A 16,023-nucleotide genomic window follows, 5' to 3' on the forward strand; every position below is an offset into this window, starting at 1 on the left:
GGTGCCACAGGACCCTCTGTTGCTTCCTCTATGCATCCTTCCATCCCCCCCCTCCCATTCCCTCTCCCCCATGCATCCTCCCCTCCCCGCGTTGTGATTTCCCCTCTCCTATGCATGCTCCACTGTCAGTAATACCCTCCCCCGTGGCTGCTGCTCCTCCCCATGCATGTTCTCCCTTCCCCCCTTTTGGGATGTTCCCCTCCCCCGTCGGGGATCCCCTTCCCTTACGCACGCTCCCGCCCCGTGCGTGCGTCTCCCCCTGCTCGATCGCTCCTAACTTACTCACAGGCTCCCCGTGCACGAGCCCACGCCCGCCCCCCAGGCCCCTGGCTCCGGTTCCGCCCCGCACGCGCCTCCCTGCAGCAAAGCGCTCTGGCGCGCGGGCTCCCCTCAGAGCGCCCGGCCGCCGCCGCCGAGGGGCTGCGAGCGGCGCGCGGGAAAGTTTGCAGTCACACCGCGCGCGTGGAGGGGGGGGGGAGGGAGCAGGGCAGTGGGGGAGGGACCTGGCCGGCTGCTCGGAGTCTCCTCCCCGCTCAGCCCGCGCCGACCCCTTTCCCCGCCTGCCCCAGCTCCTGGCGGGGCTGCCGGCCGGGGGCGGGCGAGAGATGGGGGAGTGGGGAGGGGGCTTTGCTGCCTCCAGCCCCGCCCGGCCGCCGCCCCGCAGCGCCTTCTGCCGGGGAGGCAGCGGGGGAGCGGGCGCGGGGCGGGGGAGCGCAGCCCATTAAAGCCCTGCCCGCCGCCGAGCACGGCTAGTCGGCAGCGCCGGGGCACCCGGGGCGGGAGGGAAGGCGGCAGCCGGCGCTGCCATGGGTAGCCCGGGGCCGGGGCGCCCCAGCCCATGCTAGGAGGAGCCGGGCGGGAGGCTGCCGGGGGCGCCCGGCGAAGCGGAGACGGGGGCGCGGGCGTCAGCGATGCTGGAGAATGGCTCGCTGAGGAACTGCTGCGAGCTGGGCGGGCGAGGGGGCTTCGGCTTGGCGGGGCGGGCGGCGGCGGCGGCCCGGCGGCCGGCCTGGGTGGTCCCGGCGCTGTCCAGCGTGCTGATCTTCACCACCGTGGTGGACATCGTGGGCAACCTGCTGGTCGTCATCTCGGTCTTCAAGAACCGCAAGCTCCGGAACTCAGGTGAGCGGGGGGCGAGCGGGCTGGACGGGGCCGCTTCGGGGCACGTTCAGAGCAAGCCCTGGACTCCGGCGTAGCCCTTGGCTGCCCGGCACCAGGCGGCTCCGCAAGTAGCCCCACGCCTGGGCTCCAGCCGGGCCAGCTAGGGGGGAACTTTATCCAACGGGCAGCCTTATACTCAGCCCGAAACTATACCGCTGCCCCTCCCTGAACCCTGACACTGGGCCACCTCCTAGAGCTCTGCCCCTCTGCCCCGGACCTCCCAACTCTGCTGAGCCCCACCACTCAGTCCTAAACCCACGACCCTGTGCTGACCCCGTAACCTGTGCCAATCCCTACACTCAGCCACCCGGCACTGGCGCCTAATGGGCATCAAAGTATATCTTAGCAACGCATCGGGTAATCTTTGTGCAGTGTATAATTCTGTGTATTTTATAAGGATGCAGGCTAATAAAATAGCGTTTAATGATTAACGGAAAACTTTCCCCCAAACTGATCAGGAGGGAAATCTCAGATTCAGACTTGTCTAAGTGTACTTTTGGGGGGGGGGGTGTAGGCGAGAGAGACTATCCACTGTCCACGGGTTTATCAAATTCACAGTAATCTTCATATTTATTAACCAACGTTTTCTGCCTCCTGCTTGGTCATCCTTAAACACCAAATAAAGGGGATTTTTCGAATCGTGTGTGTGTTTATTTCTTGAGGTGATGTAACTGATAAACTTTCTGTTTGCCTCCCAGTTTATTCATTTGGGGTTGGCTAAAGATGCAGGTGGCTAGAGATTTGTTTGCCCCACAGAACTAGACAGGGGGAGGAAATAAGTGGTACCCAGATGGGACTGCTCTGCCATGCCTCTTTTAGAATTGCTTCCCATTGTTGTTTTATGTCCCGTTGTATGGACTTTTGTTATACCACCTACCGTGCTGCCTACAGCTGGATTCAGCCGAACAGGAGTTCATTTATAAGTGCTAAAAAGTTAGATTGTTCATAAGATATTTGTACTCAGTCGACCGTTAGGTATATGGATGTAATGGAAGGTGTTATTATCCCCACTAACTGCAGTGAACGAGCTCGTTAGAGTTCCCATTACAAGCAGTTCCGGGATTGCACTGTTACTTCAGATCTTCAATAGCATTATTTTATGACGTGAAGGAACTCAGTCCTAAGTAACAAAACTTTGTCAAGACCAGATCCAAGTTAGACGCAGAATGCCCCATACCATCCCTATGCTAAATGGGAGACTACTTTAGTGCTACATGATCTCGGTGGAATTTTAGATCAAAGAGAGACATCGGGAGCCTCGCTATGAACCCTCCCTTTGTTAATAAAATATAGTTGGTAATATATCATTATTAAAGTACTTCAAGCATGCAGGGCTATTTCAGGGAGGTTCATTTCTTTTGCAAAGGTCTTTTCAGTGTTTTCTTGTTTCACATTCATTGTGGATAGTTCTTGAACTGAAGGGAATTGAGGAAAATTCAGTCCCCGTGTTAAATACAAAAGATGAAGTAGTGTGTAAAGAGATGACACTTCCGTTCATTAAATGTTTATCGTTGGTGCTTTAACTATCTGTATGCCTTCCTCCCAGTTGACAGTGCAATACACTAGGTTTCATTTACTATAAGAAAGGCTGAAATATCTCTTTATCTTATTTATTAATGTACCTGGTACAAATGGTATTCTTGTAGTTCAGCTGAAGCACAAGACTTGTACAAACATCATTTCAGATGTGTGAAACTCTGGTTTATGTAACTTGACACTAGTAACTGCTGTAGATATACTAATTAGACTTGAATTGAACAGTAGGAGCTAAGAACTAGGTTGCCTTTGCTTTTCAAAGAAAAATGCTTCTCTAGGAAGCAGAAATAAATGAAATTGGAAAGAATACAATATACACAGCTATCATTACTATTCTGTTATCATTTGGTCAATACTTAGATACTATTATAATTTTTAAAAAAGGAATCTAGCCTTTATCAGTTTCAGTAGGAAAAATAAGTCAAAGGGACAGAAAAATGAAAATATGGGAACATAACCTATCAGGAAGATATTGAACTGAAAAAGGCATGATGCTGAGTTTTCATCTAAAAGCAGTTTTCTTTTAGCAAATGACTGTGTTTAGTCATCAATTGCTTAGTAACTTGATAACATGATTATATTTTAAGGGCAGGATGTAGCTTAGAAAGCCATATAATATAGTATGATTAAAACAATATGCTTCTATTGGGCTTTACTCCATGTAGAAGTCTAATTAGTTAGGAGGAAGATAATGACATTCCTCCATATTTTAAAATTCCTCCTATTACTCTGAGGCCACCCTTACCTCTGCTGATGAGAAAGTACTGTAAGTGGGGAGAGAAAAAATTACAGCAACCTACCAGTCCTTAGACAAATAGATCTATCACTTATCAGAGCCCATAGATATGAATCACTGTAGCTTTGCATGACCCAAAGACTGAGAGAAGTGTCAGTTCTGCTCTGAATAACCTTGGGGATCTGGGAGTACACTGCTGTGACTAGTGCTCATTGGTTGATGAAAACGAATAGATCTTTGTTCACTCATCTTTGTAAAGCTCAGATGGACAGAAACATCAAATCATAGAGGAGGAAGGATGATCAGGACTTCTGTCTAGGTAGGGTGATATGGTTTGCTTTGTTCATTTTACAGTGCAAAGAAGTTACTGGTGAATATGATAGTGAGAATAAACTTAAATTTAATTATCAAAGTGCATGGTGGTATCATAAGATTTCACTAGTGACAAGCATTAGTTTCATAATAGAATTATTAATGCATATTATTAGGTCCAGTAGTGCCCACAATGTGCTAGCAACAGTTTACAATTCATGAGGCCAAGCAACATGCTGAGGGTCAGGGAGAGGGACACCATAAACATATTTATTTTGAACATACATATTCTCCTCTTAACCTTAAATATTTATCTACATATGACTGTCCCACAAATTCATTTTTAGGCATCAGGAAGAAATGACTCTTAAGGATGGATTTGGGGGGTAAAGATAGGTAGTGGCTTATGGGTCAATTCAGTCAGATTTCCATGTGTAGAATGCAGAATGAAAGAAGGTGTGAAGATGACTGGGAGAATCAGAGAAATGGACATTCAAGACTATCACCATTAATGTCGTAGTGGAGAAGGTGAGGAATGCTAAGAATCAATTACTTTGAAGGTGAAGGGAAGAAGAGAGAAGAGGCAGGAGTTGGAAAGATAGGTGGGTCAAGAGATGACTTTTTGAAGAGACTGGAGCATAGATTTATAGAATCATAGAAATGTAAGGCTGGAAGGGACCTTAAGAGATCATCTAGTCCAGCCCTCTGTGTTAAGGCTCTGTTGGAGCCTATTTCAGTGCTTAACTATCCTTATAGTTAAGATATTAGGAAAAACTTTCTAATCTCCCTTGCTGCAGATTAGGCCCATTATTTCTTACCCGACCTTCAGTGGAGATGGGGAACAATGGATCACCATCCTCCTTGTAACAGCCCTTCACATATTTGAAGACTTATCACATTCTCCCCACCCACCCCCATCTTCTTTTCTCAAGTCTAAATATGCCCAGTGATTTTAACCTTTCATTCTAGGTCAGCGTTTCTAAATTTTTATCATTTTTGTTGCTCTCCTCTGTACTCTCTCCAAATTGTCCCCATCTTTCTGAAAGTCTGGTGCCCAGAACTGGACACAGTACTCCAGCTGAAGCCTCACCAGTGTCAATAGAATGGGACAATTACCCCTGTGTCTTACATACCACACTCCTGTTAATACATCCCAGAATGATAAGCCTTTTTCACAACTGCATCACATTAACACATATTCATCTGTGATCCACTACAACTCCCAGATCCTTTTTTCAGCAGTACTACTGCCTAGCCACCACATTTTAGAGTTGTGCATTTGACTTTTCTTCCTAAGTATAGTACTTTGCACTTGTCTTTATTGAATTTCATCTTGTTGATTTTGAGTATCTTTGTAATTGTGAAGGGAAGGAGCAAAGGAGAGTCAGATATTGAGGAAGGTCAGGAGGCGGTGAGAGTGGATGGCAATGGATGGCAGAAACAAGAGGGGATGGGGTCACTGAGACAGTGGAAGGGTTAGAGGAGGAGAGCAGGCCAAAACTTTGGTGTAGGTGACAGGGGAAAAGGAGGACAGGGTGCTGGGACAGAGGAAATAGGAGGAATTTTGGTCACCACTATATAGAAAAGATGTAGAGAAACTGAAAAGGATCCAGAGGCAAGCAACAAAGATGATCAAAGGGATGGAATGCAAGCCTTATGAGCAAAGGCTGAAGGAACTTGATATGTTTAGTTTGGAAAAGGGCAGATTAAGGGAGGCAGGGGAGACATGATAGCAGTCTTAAAATACTTGAAAGGCTGTCATAAAACAGATGGAGAAAAATTGTTCTCTCTTGCCACAGAAGGCAGGACAAGAGGCAATGGGTTCAAACTACAGCATAGCAGATTTATATTAAATCTCGGGAAAAACTTCTTAACTGTAAGAACAGTAGGACAATGGAACAAACTGTCTTGGGAAGTTGTGAAAGCTCCTTCACAGGAGCTTTTCAAAAAGAGGCTGGATAGCCATCTGTCTTGGATGGCTTAGACACAACAAATACTGCATGTTGGCAGGGAGTTAGACTAGATGACCCTTGCGGTCCCTTCTAACTCTATGGTGGGAAAGACCACTTCAGATCTTGACTACCTTCTCTCTGAAAAAGCTGGAGAACTCTTGTGTGGAGACAGAGGGAGAGTTTTAGGGTGTGAGCTGAAGGTTGCAACTAAGCAGTGTGGATTCGGGGAATAAAGAACCCAAGTTCAATTACTTTAACTAATATCACTAATAACCTTCTCTTCAGGAATCAAGATACCATTATGTCATATCCCCCAGATTTAGACACACTATTCTGTCTCAGGTTTTATACTAAGATCCCAATAATTACAAATTGTTTAATTATGAATCATCCACCATACAATTAAGGAATGATCAAAAGCAAATGTTTCACAGCCTTCATATAATGTGAGGCTCACAGAACTGAGTGAAATAAAATGTCCCATTAGCCTTTATATAGAAAAGTGTAGGTTGGTATTGATGTTCAGCAGAAGAGGAGAGTGAAGAGAGTGTGGGGCATTGGTAGGACTGATGCTTTTAGGGCCTGATCTTTCTGTCCTACTACAGTGGGAGTTATAAATAAATAAAGATATCCTATATCTCCTAGAACTGGAAGGGACCTTGAATGGTCATTGAGTCCAGCCCCCTGCCTTCACTAGCAGGACTAAGTACCGATTTTGCCCCAGATCCCTAAGTGGCCCTCTCAAGGATTGAACTTACAACCCTGTGTTTAGCAGGTCAATGCTCAAACCACTGAGCTATCCTTCCCCCCCTTTGGGCAGCATTACAACTGCAGGCTTGAGGTACATACTAAAGTCTGTTTCTCAATTGTGCTTGGGGGAAAGGGAGTGAATTTGTGAAGGCTTTTCTTACTAATTCATATCCTAATTGGTATGACTCCGCACCACTTGTTCATTTATGTAACTCTAGCCAGCCTTTTTGTAAGATCCTGAGCAATTTCTGATCTCTAGACATGGTTGAATTTACAGAAATTAGTGCTTTTATAGTGTCTAATTTTGGAGGAGAAATAATTTTATCCAACCTGTTGCAAAATTAAACAAAACTTCATATGTGGGAATGATCAAATAAGTTAACTTGTTCTGTTTGACATAATGTACTGAGTTTTCAGAAGTGACTAATGATTTTGGGTGCCTCAATTATCGTGTGCCAAACTTGAGATATCTTTAAAGGGGCCTCATTTTCAGCTGAACAATCACCCTCAAAAATCAGGTCTCATTAAGGTCACTAGTCACTTCTGAGACTTTCAGTCCCTATTTATATAGACATAGATAACTCTACTATTCCAACCCCAAACTAGCTCTTATATAGATACTAGTGCTCTCGAGATGAGAGAGACAGAGACAGGATCATAAGCAGCAGCTAGCACAATGGAACTCTGATCTTGAAGAAAATAAAACATTCCTGCACCTGGTATTTTAACAATTCTGGCATTCAACTTCATACTGAATAAACTTTAAAAAATGTAATTGTGTCTTGTGCTTTTCTTCATTTTTCCCATTTCTCATCATTCACACCACATTCTTTCCTTCTTCTTTACATATGGGTGTATATTCTCCTCCATTATTATTTGTAGCCTTCTCTTAGTCCTCATCTCTCCCTACATCTCCCTTCTTTTCCCCCCTGCATTGTGTTCTCTCCCTTCTTTTCCACGTTCTCTCTCACATCTAATTTCCACTCTCTGTATCTCCTTTCCTTTTCCCCATCCCAGGCTCTCTGCGCCTCTCCTTCCTTACCCACTCAATTGTACTGCTACTCTTTTCTAGCCACCAACATCAATCTGTCATCTCACCTCTACATTCCCCCACGTGTCTCCTTCCCTCACCCCTTCCCATCCCCAAAACACTGATCCGTTACAGCATTCTGTTTCTCTCCCTTTCCTCCCTCCATCAAGACTCTCTCCCTCCTTTCCCTCCACTAGCCCACTCTTTCTACCCATCGTTAGTAAGCTAAACACAGTACATCTCTGTTGTCTTCTGGGAGGTGGGATGGGAGAAGATTCCCAGTGCCATGTTCTCTTCCATGTGAGCTGGTTCAAAAAGTAACTACAGTTGAGTCACTGATTTTGAGACATTAATTTTAATGAGCATTGGGTGCCTAATTTTTCAAGATCTAGGCCTAAGTGATAATGACTGAAATCTTTGCCCTATTTAAGTCAATGGGAGTTTTGCCATTAACTTCAAAGCGCCAAGATTTCACCCAGTGATAACAATTTAATCCACTTCAATGTTGCTGGAGAAGGGTGTGTATCAAAAGCTAACACTTTGACCAAACTTTATTTATTTTGTGCCAAATACTAGAGCTGGCATAAATCAGCATAGCTCCATTACAGTAAATAGATATATGCCAATTTACATCAGCTGAGGATCTGATCCTTTATTTTTATTTATTTTTTAAAGAGGAAGCTAGTCAAAAAGACCCTAACATTGAAAATAAGGACATTAAACTCCTTAGACTCAACACGGAGGCTATTTAAACAGACAGAGTCGAGTCATAAAAGGCATACATACCCTTAAACAAGAAAGGAAGCGGAAAACCTAGTCTGGGTAAATGGCAAGTTACAAGAGGGTATTTGAGCTAAAGAGAAAGTGGAAATCCAACCCAAGTGAAGCCAACAGAAATGTGTATAAACTCTAGCAGGTAACACATAGGCTAGAAATCAGAATGCGAAGAGGGAATTTGAAGAGCAGAGATGTAAAACTAAATAAGATTATATATCTATATTTATCAGAAGCAGGAAGCCCACAAGAGAATCAGTAGATCATGTGGGCTACTAAGGGTTACAAGGTGCACTTAATACGATAAGGACATTGGTGAGAAACTAAATGACTATTTCAGATCAGTCTTTGCCATAGACGATGGTGGGGAGTTAACTAGCCTTTTCAGACAATAAAGAGAATGTACTGCTAGAGAATGTATACAAAACAATGAATGGGCTAGTGAAGGGAGATTGGGAGCTTCTGTTCTCATAACACAAGAACCAGGGGATGTTCAATGAAAGTGAAAGACGTAAAATTCAAAACAAAAAAAAGGAAATACTTTTTCACACACTGTGTAATTGGACTATGGAACTCTGTCACAGGAATGTATAGAGACCAGAAATTTAGCAAGATTCAAAGAGGGGTTGAACATTTATAAGGAGAACATTGGTATTCAAAGTAATAGCTAATATGAACAAAAAATATGAGAGGGATATAAAACTTATGATAACAGATTTAAATCAATCCCTAACAATTAGGGATTATGATGAGACTATAATTCAGGGGCAGATTATCTGACATCTGCTATTGCAGGATTTTTTGGACCTTCCTATGAATTATCAGGTGCTGGCTATTGTCAGATGGGATACTGGACTAGATAGACTATCGGTCTGATACAGTATGGCAATTCCTATGTAGCTGAGGTGTCAAAAGGAAAGGTGGTGGAACATAGTGCTAAATGAATGTGGAACAAGCCACCAGGATCAGATTCCTGGGTCTTGAATTAATTTAAGAATGGAGTGCTGAACCCCAACACAAATATGCAATCCTCTCTACACTGGAGGACTTGAAGGTAGCAAATGTTGTTCCTTATCTTTAAGTAAGACATGAGGTGAGCCTGGCAATTACAGATCTGTGAGCCTTACTGCAGGCAATATGTTTGAATGATCATTAAAAAAAAATCACAATGCTAGATGACTATGCTACAGGGATTTCTTGCACTTTCTGAAGCAACTAGTACTGGTTACTCTCAGACAGGATATGGAACTAGATGGAGCTCTGAACTAATCTTGTATGGCAACTCCTGTGTGTCTTGGCATCTCCCCCATGGACTCTGGAAAGGCTGCTCCTTTACAGTGCTTTCTGACTTCCAAAGAATGTTCACTCTACAATAGAGCTCCAATCCTGGCCAAACCCAGAGGATCTTCTGAGTATTCAGTGGTGTCACTGCAGATGCTTTGACACATTGATTCGGAGAGCTAAGATGCCAGATGCTTTCTACAAGGAGTAACGGCAATCATTTTTAAAGGGGGGATTTTTCTTCTAATTTTTAACTGCTTACTATTTCAGATGGTGACACGAGTCACCTTGGGCCAGTTTGTCATACAAAGCCAGATCCAATTGCCACTGAAGTCAATGGTAGTCTTTCGATGGACTTTAGGATGAGTTCGATTGGACCCATATTGAGTACCAACATCCTAGGGAGCTCACCAAAGTTAGGTAGAAAACTAGGGAAATGTGGTTTAGATGAAGTTACTATAAGGTGGGTGCACAGCTGGTTGAAAGAGTGTACTCAAAGAGTAGTTATGAATGCTTTGCTGTTCAATTGGGAGGGTGTTTTTAATGGGATCCCAGAGGAGTCAGTCCTGGGTCCGGTACTATTCAATATTTTCATTAATGACTTGGATAGCAGAGTGGAGAGTATGTTTAGAGAGTATGCTAGGAGTTGCAAGCACTTTGAATTACAGGATTAAAATTCAAAAAGACCTTGGCAAACTGAAGAAGTGGTCTGAATTCAACAAGATGAAACTCAATAAAGAGAAGTCTAAAGTACTTCACTTAGAAAGGAAAAATCTAATTCACAACTATAAAAGGGGGAATAACTGGCTCAGTGGTAGTGCTGCTGAAAAGAATCTGGGGGTTATAGCGGGATCACAAATTGAATATGAATCAACAGTGTGATGCGGTTGCGAAAAAGGCTAATACCATTCTGGAATGAATTAATAAGAGTGTTCTAAGTAAGGTAAGGGAGGTAATAATCCTGTTATACTTGGCACTGGTGTGGCCTCAGCTGGAATACTGTGTCCAACTCTGGAATACTGTGTCCAATGCTTTAAGAAAGATGTGGACAAATTGGAGAGAGTCCAGAGGAGAGCAACAAAAATGATAAAACGTTTAGAAAATGTGATGTAAGAGGAAAGGTTAAAAAAACTTGGCATGTTTAGTCCTGAGAAAAGAAGACTATGGGGGGACTTGAAAACAGGCTTCAAATGTGTTAAGGGCTGTTATAAAGACAACAGTGATCAATTGTTCTCCATGTCCACTGGAGGTAGGACAAGAAGTAATGGGCTTAATCTGCAGCAAGGGAGATTTAGGTTAGATAGATTACTACCCACTGATCCGGTGGGTAGTGAAGACGTACCCTAAGGGTAAAATTCATTCCTGTGTAAAGTACTTACAAAAAACTCTATGCATTGCATAAACCTCAATTTTAAGATTTAAAGCTCTATCCACCTCCCATTGATGCCAATGAAAAGATTTAATTGGCGTCAATGGGAGATGGATTGGGCTCTTAATTTGAATTTGAGCACTGAAAAATTAGATCAATCTAGTTACTTCATGCAGGAGTGTGAAAAATTTACATCCCGGAGCACCATGCTTAGGTTAACCTAACCCCGGGTGTTGACACAGCTAGGTCAACAGAAGAATTCTTCCATTGACCTAGCTACCACTTCTTGAAGGGGTAGATTAACTACGATGGGAAGAAACCCCTTCCACTGGTGTAGTACACGTCTGTGCTACAGTAGCACAACTGCAGTGCTAAAATGTATAAATGTTGAAGAGGGTCTTGCATGAATCCTATATCATCTCTCTGTATTTATGTCTCTATCCAATATATCTAGATATTTATTATATTTCATTCATCACCATGGTATTGAAGCAGCCACATTAGCGGCTTTTATATCTGCAACCTCTTTACTGGCTTTTATATCTGCACAGGTTTAAAGTGATGTGAATAGTCTAACTGTTGAATGAAGTTAATTTTAATACACATACTAAGCTGTGCTGGAGAACCTTTGAAAGTTTGGTTGTGGTTTTGATAAATATCCACATATTCAGAGATCATTTGAACTGCAATAGCAGGCTGGAAATTTTGCAACAACAACATTTCTCAAAAGGTCCCGCTCCTTTTGGGCCCAGAGAGGATAACCTCTTGCATAGTATTTTAGCACTCTGGGTACAACTGTGACCTGCGAGTGCAAAGGCATTTGAGAAGGAAAATATTGTCCATAGACTTCAGAAGCACAAAAAAGTGTTGGTCCTAAAAACAAATGAGCTGGAAAGGAGGATGTGGGTCATATTGTTAATTATTATTAGTAGTACCTAGAAGCCCTATTCATGTTCTTCCAGCTGGCATAAAATAGAGCTGTCCTGTGACTGCTCTTTTTTATACAAAGTACTTGGACAATGGCTAGATGGTTCCAAGATCAGGGACCATAAAATAGCACCTGAGCTGCACCAAGTGTGTCTCAGAATCATCCCAGGATCTGGCCCTTTATATATTTCACCCTCCCCCCCCTTCTTATCTAGTAGCTACAAAGTCATTTCAAAGAAGAGCATTTAGATGTCTGACTTGTCCATCTCTTCTCCTTGTTACTAGTGTCAGAAAAACATACAGAACTCTGAAGAAACAGGGAAACTTATAGATGTTTCAGGAAGAATTATGATCAGTATTTTCTAAGTAGAACATTTATTGAGCATTCTTAACTGACAGGATAAAATGTACCTTGTGTCTGTAGATCTTTTATGATGAACGATGAAAGTCACTAGTGAACCATATTGTTGAAACTGTACATTCTGAGGCTATAAGCAATATTTATGGAGCAAAATGCTGGCTTCACACTCATCTTTGTCTTACAAAGAGAATGTAATCATTGTTTCCATGACACTTCAAACTGGGGTGAAGGAATATTTTATATATTAGAAGAACAATGAGTTCTATTAAATCCTCCAAGTCAGGGCTCAATGTAGCCATTACTTAGAGGCAGTGAATCATCAGCTTGACCACTCTACATATATATTGCATCCCTTCCTATTGCTCTCTGTTTGTCTTTAGAGTGTGTATTTCTCAGGGCAAGTGCCATGCCTTCTCTGTGTAGAAATCTCGTAAGAATATAATGGGTGCTACCAGCATTAAGGGTGGGGATATTCAAATATGCCAATGTGATTTAGGAGTAAAGTCAGGACATTGTTCTCCTAAATCACTTAGGTGCTTTGGAAAATCTTGCCCTAAATGCATAATAATAATCACAGCTCTTCGCAGAGAATCATTTTTAGTTGGGCTTTCTGATAAGATCATGCTGCTGTCTAACAGTGTCACATTCTCACATTTAGGGGCAAAGTAGCTGCTCATTTCATATTGGACCAAATCCTGGTTGCAGCAGTATCTATATCATGGAGCTTACTCAAACTGCCTGGGTGGGCTCTTCAGCTGTGGATACCTAAGTTGAAGTGGTGGTAGGTCTGGGAACAGCCTTACCTCAAAGCCAGGGAGAAAGAGCAAATGGGCCCTGTGCCCTGAAGAGGTATTTTCTAGATGACAGAGAATTCAGTCTCCAGGGCTATCAAACATGACAAGGGCCTAACTCTGCAATAGGTCTCCAGCTCAGCCCAGGAGCCAGCTGCTCCCCACTCAGCTCTGGAGCTGTAAGACAGCAAAAGCTACCTCCAGGAGTGGTTCTGGCAGCTGGACAAGCCAGAGGACATGCTCTCTTATGTGCAGCTGAACAGTATATGGTGCCAGGGCAGCAGCATGGACCTTGACAAGGACATCTGGGAAGACCCCACCCCAGCCAGGACAGGAAAGATCTGGAAGCAACTGAAGCTGGGCAGAGTAGAGATAAAAAGCAGCAAGAGACCAGGGTTAGTTAAATTCAGAGAGCAGGTGTTATGAAGGGCAAAAGCATTCACAAATAGAAGTCATTCTGCTGCCATCCATTCCCAAACCATGGTCCTCACAGACCCAGCCAGAAGGCACCCCTCAGGACAACGAGGATTCAAAGAAGCCCTACAACGTCCAGCAGATGAAGAAGCAGTACTTTGTTAGAGAGGAGGAGGAAGGGGAAGGAAGTGGGTTGGAAGGAGACGCCCAGGATGCCTCATTGGAGAATGAGGGGAAGCAACAGCTGGGTGGGGAGCCCTGTCCAGACAGGCATGAAGACCAGATCCTGTGTCGAGAAGCCAGGTTGCCCAATGTGCAGGAGCCCCCATAGAGGAGCAAGGTGTATGACCAGTGGTCCCCGGAGCAGCACATGCGCCTTCATGTGGCCTATGCAACACCTCCTTCACCAGGCACAAAAAATACCAGGCCCACCAGCTCAGCCACAACATGGGCAGTGATGCTCCCAGATCCAGCAGCTAACCAGTGCTGCTGGGACCAGGCAAGCCCAGCTGGTGCCAGGATCAGCACAGCTGGAGGCAGAACAACTTCCAGACCAGCTTGTCCAGGCCCACATCAACCTACCTGGGACAGTTTTCAAAGAAGCATTCTCTGCCCACTGGGCCCCACCTGGACTGGGGTCAGAGGAGAATGGCTATCCTGGCAGTAGCTCACCATTGGCTGATGAGGGAGGCATCTATCTCTGTGCCTTTATCCAATTTTCCACCTCATGTGCTGACCTTAAATAGGCATGTGACCCTTTCCTAACTCAGTGTGCTTAAAAAGGAAACTAAGTGATGTTTATTTTGGGTTGTCCCTTTGCTCGCGTTATAGGAAACAGCTTTGTAGGAGGTATCTCCTCTGTGAGCTGCCTTCATGCTGAATGTGTCTAGCTGCTATGCTCCTGGTAAGCAGGCAGGTGCTCCCAGGTACCCCGTGTGTTGCTGATCATGTTCTGGGCCAGATCTTCAGTAGAGCTGGTCGGGAATTTTTCAAGGAAACCTTTTTTCATCATGTAATGGCAATTCCTTGAAAACAAATCTGTTTGCAGGAAAGGGTCGATTTCAATGAATCTCTCATTTAAATGTGTTTTAGGAAAAAAGCTTCAAAATTGTCACAACAGCCCCATTTGACATTTTCAATACTAAAAATTTTGGGTTTTGATTTCAAAATGACTTTCTGTTAAGAAATTTAAGTTAATTAGAATATTTTTTTAAATAGTCAATGTGAAAACTAAATGTTTCAAAATGATTGAAGTGAAGCATTTAGATTAACCCAAACTGATTTTTTTCCTTCTTGGATTCTCAGTTTGCAAAAACTGTTAAAATCTTGACTCTTTGTCCCAATTCAGGATAGGAAAAAATGTTCAGAATCTGTATTTTTTTCCTGGGATAGGAAAAGAGTTTCCTGCCCAGCTCTAATCCTCAGAGGTGTTGAGCTCCTTGGAAGTCTCCTTTCAAATTGGCTTTTCTCAGGTTCAGGTCCTCTGTATGTGATGGCCTAACATTGTATGTATCTGAGACTCCAGCATGCGTTTACTTGGTCCTGCCTCAGTGCAGAGGGCTGGACTTGATGACTTCTTGAGGTCCCTTCCAGCCCTACATTTTATAACTCTATGGGAACACTATATACAGTATTTCCCTTACAGCAAAACAAATAATGCTATATTGGTCCTATTGCTCCCAACTACACTGACTTGAAAGTACCAGGGCAGCGTCAGGCTAACAGGGAAAAGTTGCCAGTTTGTCTCCAGCAGTGTTGCCTGTGGATTTTCATGTAAATCAAGAGCTGTGTTGGACTGAAACCTACCCACCAGTCCCAGTCATCCAATAGGATGGAACCTTTCAACATCACAAAGTTCATTCAATTGACAGATAAACAAACCCCGATTTTATTACAATCCTCTAAAAACATTCCAGTGCCCGCAGGATTTCAACACTTCATTAAGCTAAATCAGTGGTTCCCAAACTTTTTCAGGGCACAACCCCCTTTAAGCTCACCTCTGTTAATTTGACCCCAGGGGTCTGAGGTGTTTTGTTTTTTTTGAAAACTAAAAGCACAAAAAATAATTTTCAGACCACTCCCCTACTCCAAACGTGGCAATAATGTGATCCTACATTTATATTGAAAGTTGTAAATAGGGTTACAAGTCCAACCTCCGAGGCACAGAAAAACTGGCCACTGGCTCTGCCATACTAACCCTTCTATTGCCCTCTCAGGCACCCCTCCCAAACCAGCAGTCTGACGCCGCTGACCCATAAAGCTCCATACCCACTCCCTCCCAGGAGCCTCCCTCAATCCTTAAGGGGAAGGGGAGCCCCCCTGAAGTCAACTAGACATATGAGCCCCTGACCTCTGCTTCCCTCCTTCCACCACCATGAGCCCCTACACCCACAACCAACCCCCTTCTAGGAACCTCAGCCATCCAGGGAGCCCCGGTGCTGTGCCAGCAGCACTCTCTGTGCCCGGGTGATTTGCACGCCAGTTGCTATGCAGCAGCCAGCACCTCCATGCTTGCATGAAAGCTTACATTGGTTGCAACGTGCCGGCGTGTGTTTTTATTTCTCTCCCCCCCACACACTTTTTACAAATGATTTCTTACATTTTCTTCCCCCGTTTACCTCCTCCCCCT

At 44.0% G+C, this 16,023-nt stretch overlaps 1 protein-coding gene across 1 annotated transcript in view; it reads left to right on the forward strand.

Annotated features, from left to right (window-relative positions):
- Window positions 1-911: 911 nt before the first annotated feature.
- Window positions 912-16,023, forward strand: part of MTNR1B (melatonin receptor 1B) — a 44,939-nt gene continuing 29,827 nt past the window's right edge. The window contains exon 1 of the mRNA XM_024196926.2: window positions 912-1,122. Coding sequence (XP_024052694.2) covers window positions 912-1,122 — 211 coding nt within the window. The remainder of the gene's footprint in view (window positions 1,123-16,023) is intronic.

Source organism: Terrapene carolina, unplaced genomic scaffold (assembly GCF_002925995.2).
Source record: "Terrapene carolina triunguis isolate 2854851 unplaced genomic scaffold, T_m_triunguis-2.0 Scaffold97, whole genome shotgun sequence".
Classification (NCBI taxonomy): Eukaryota; Metazoa; Chordata; order Testudines; family Emydidae; genus Terrapene; species Terrapene triunguis.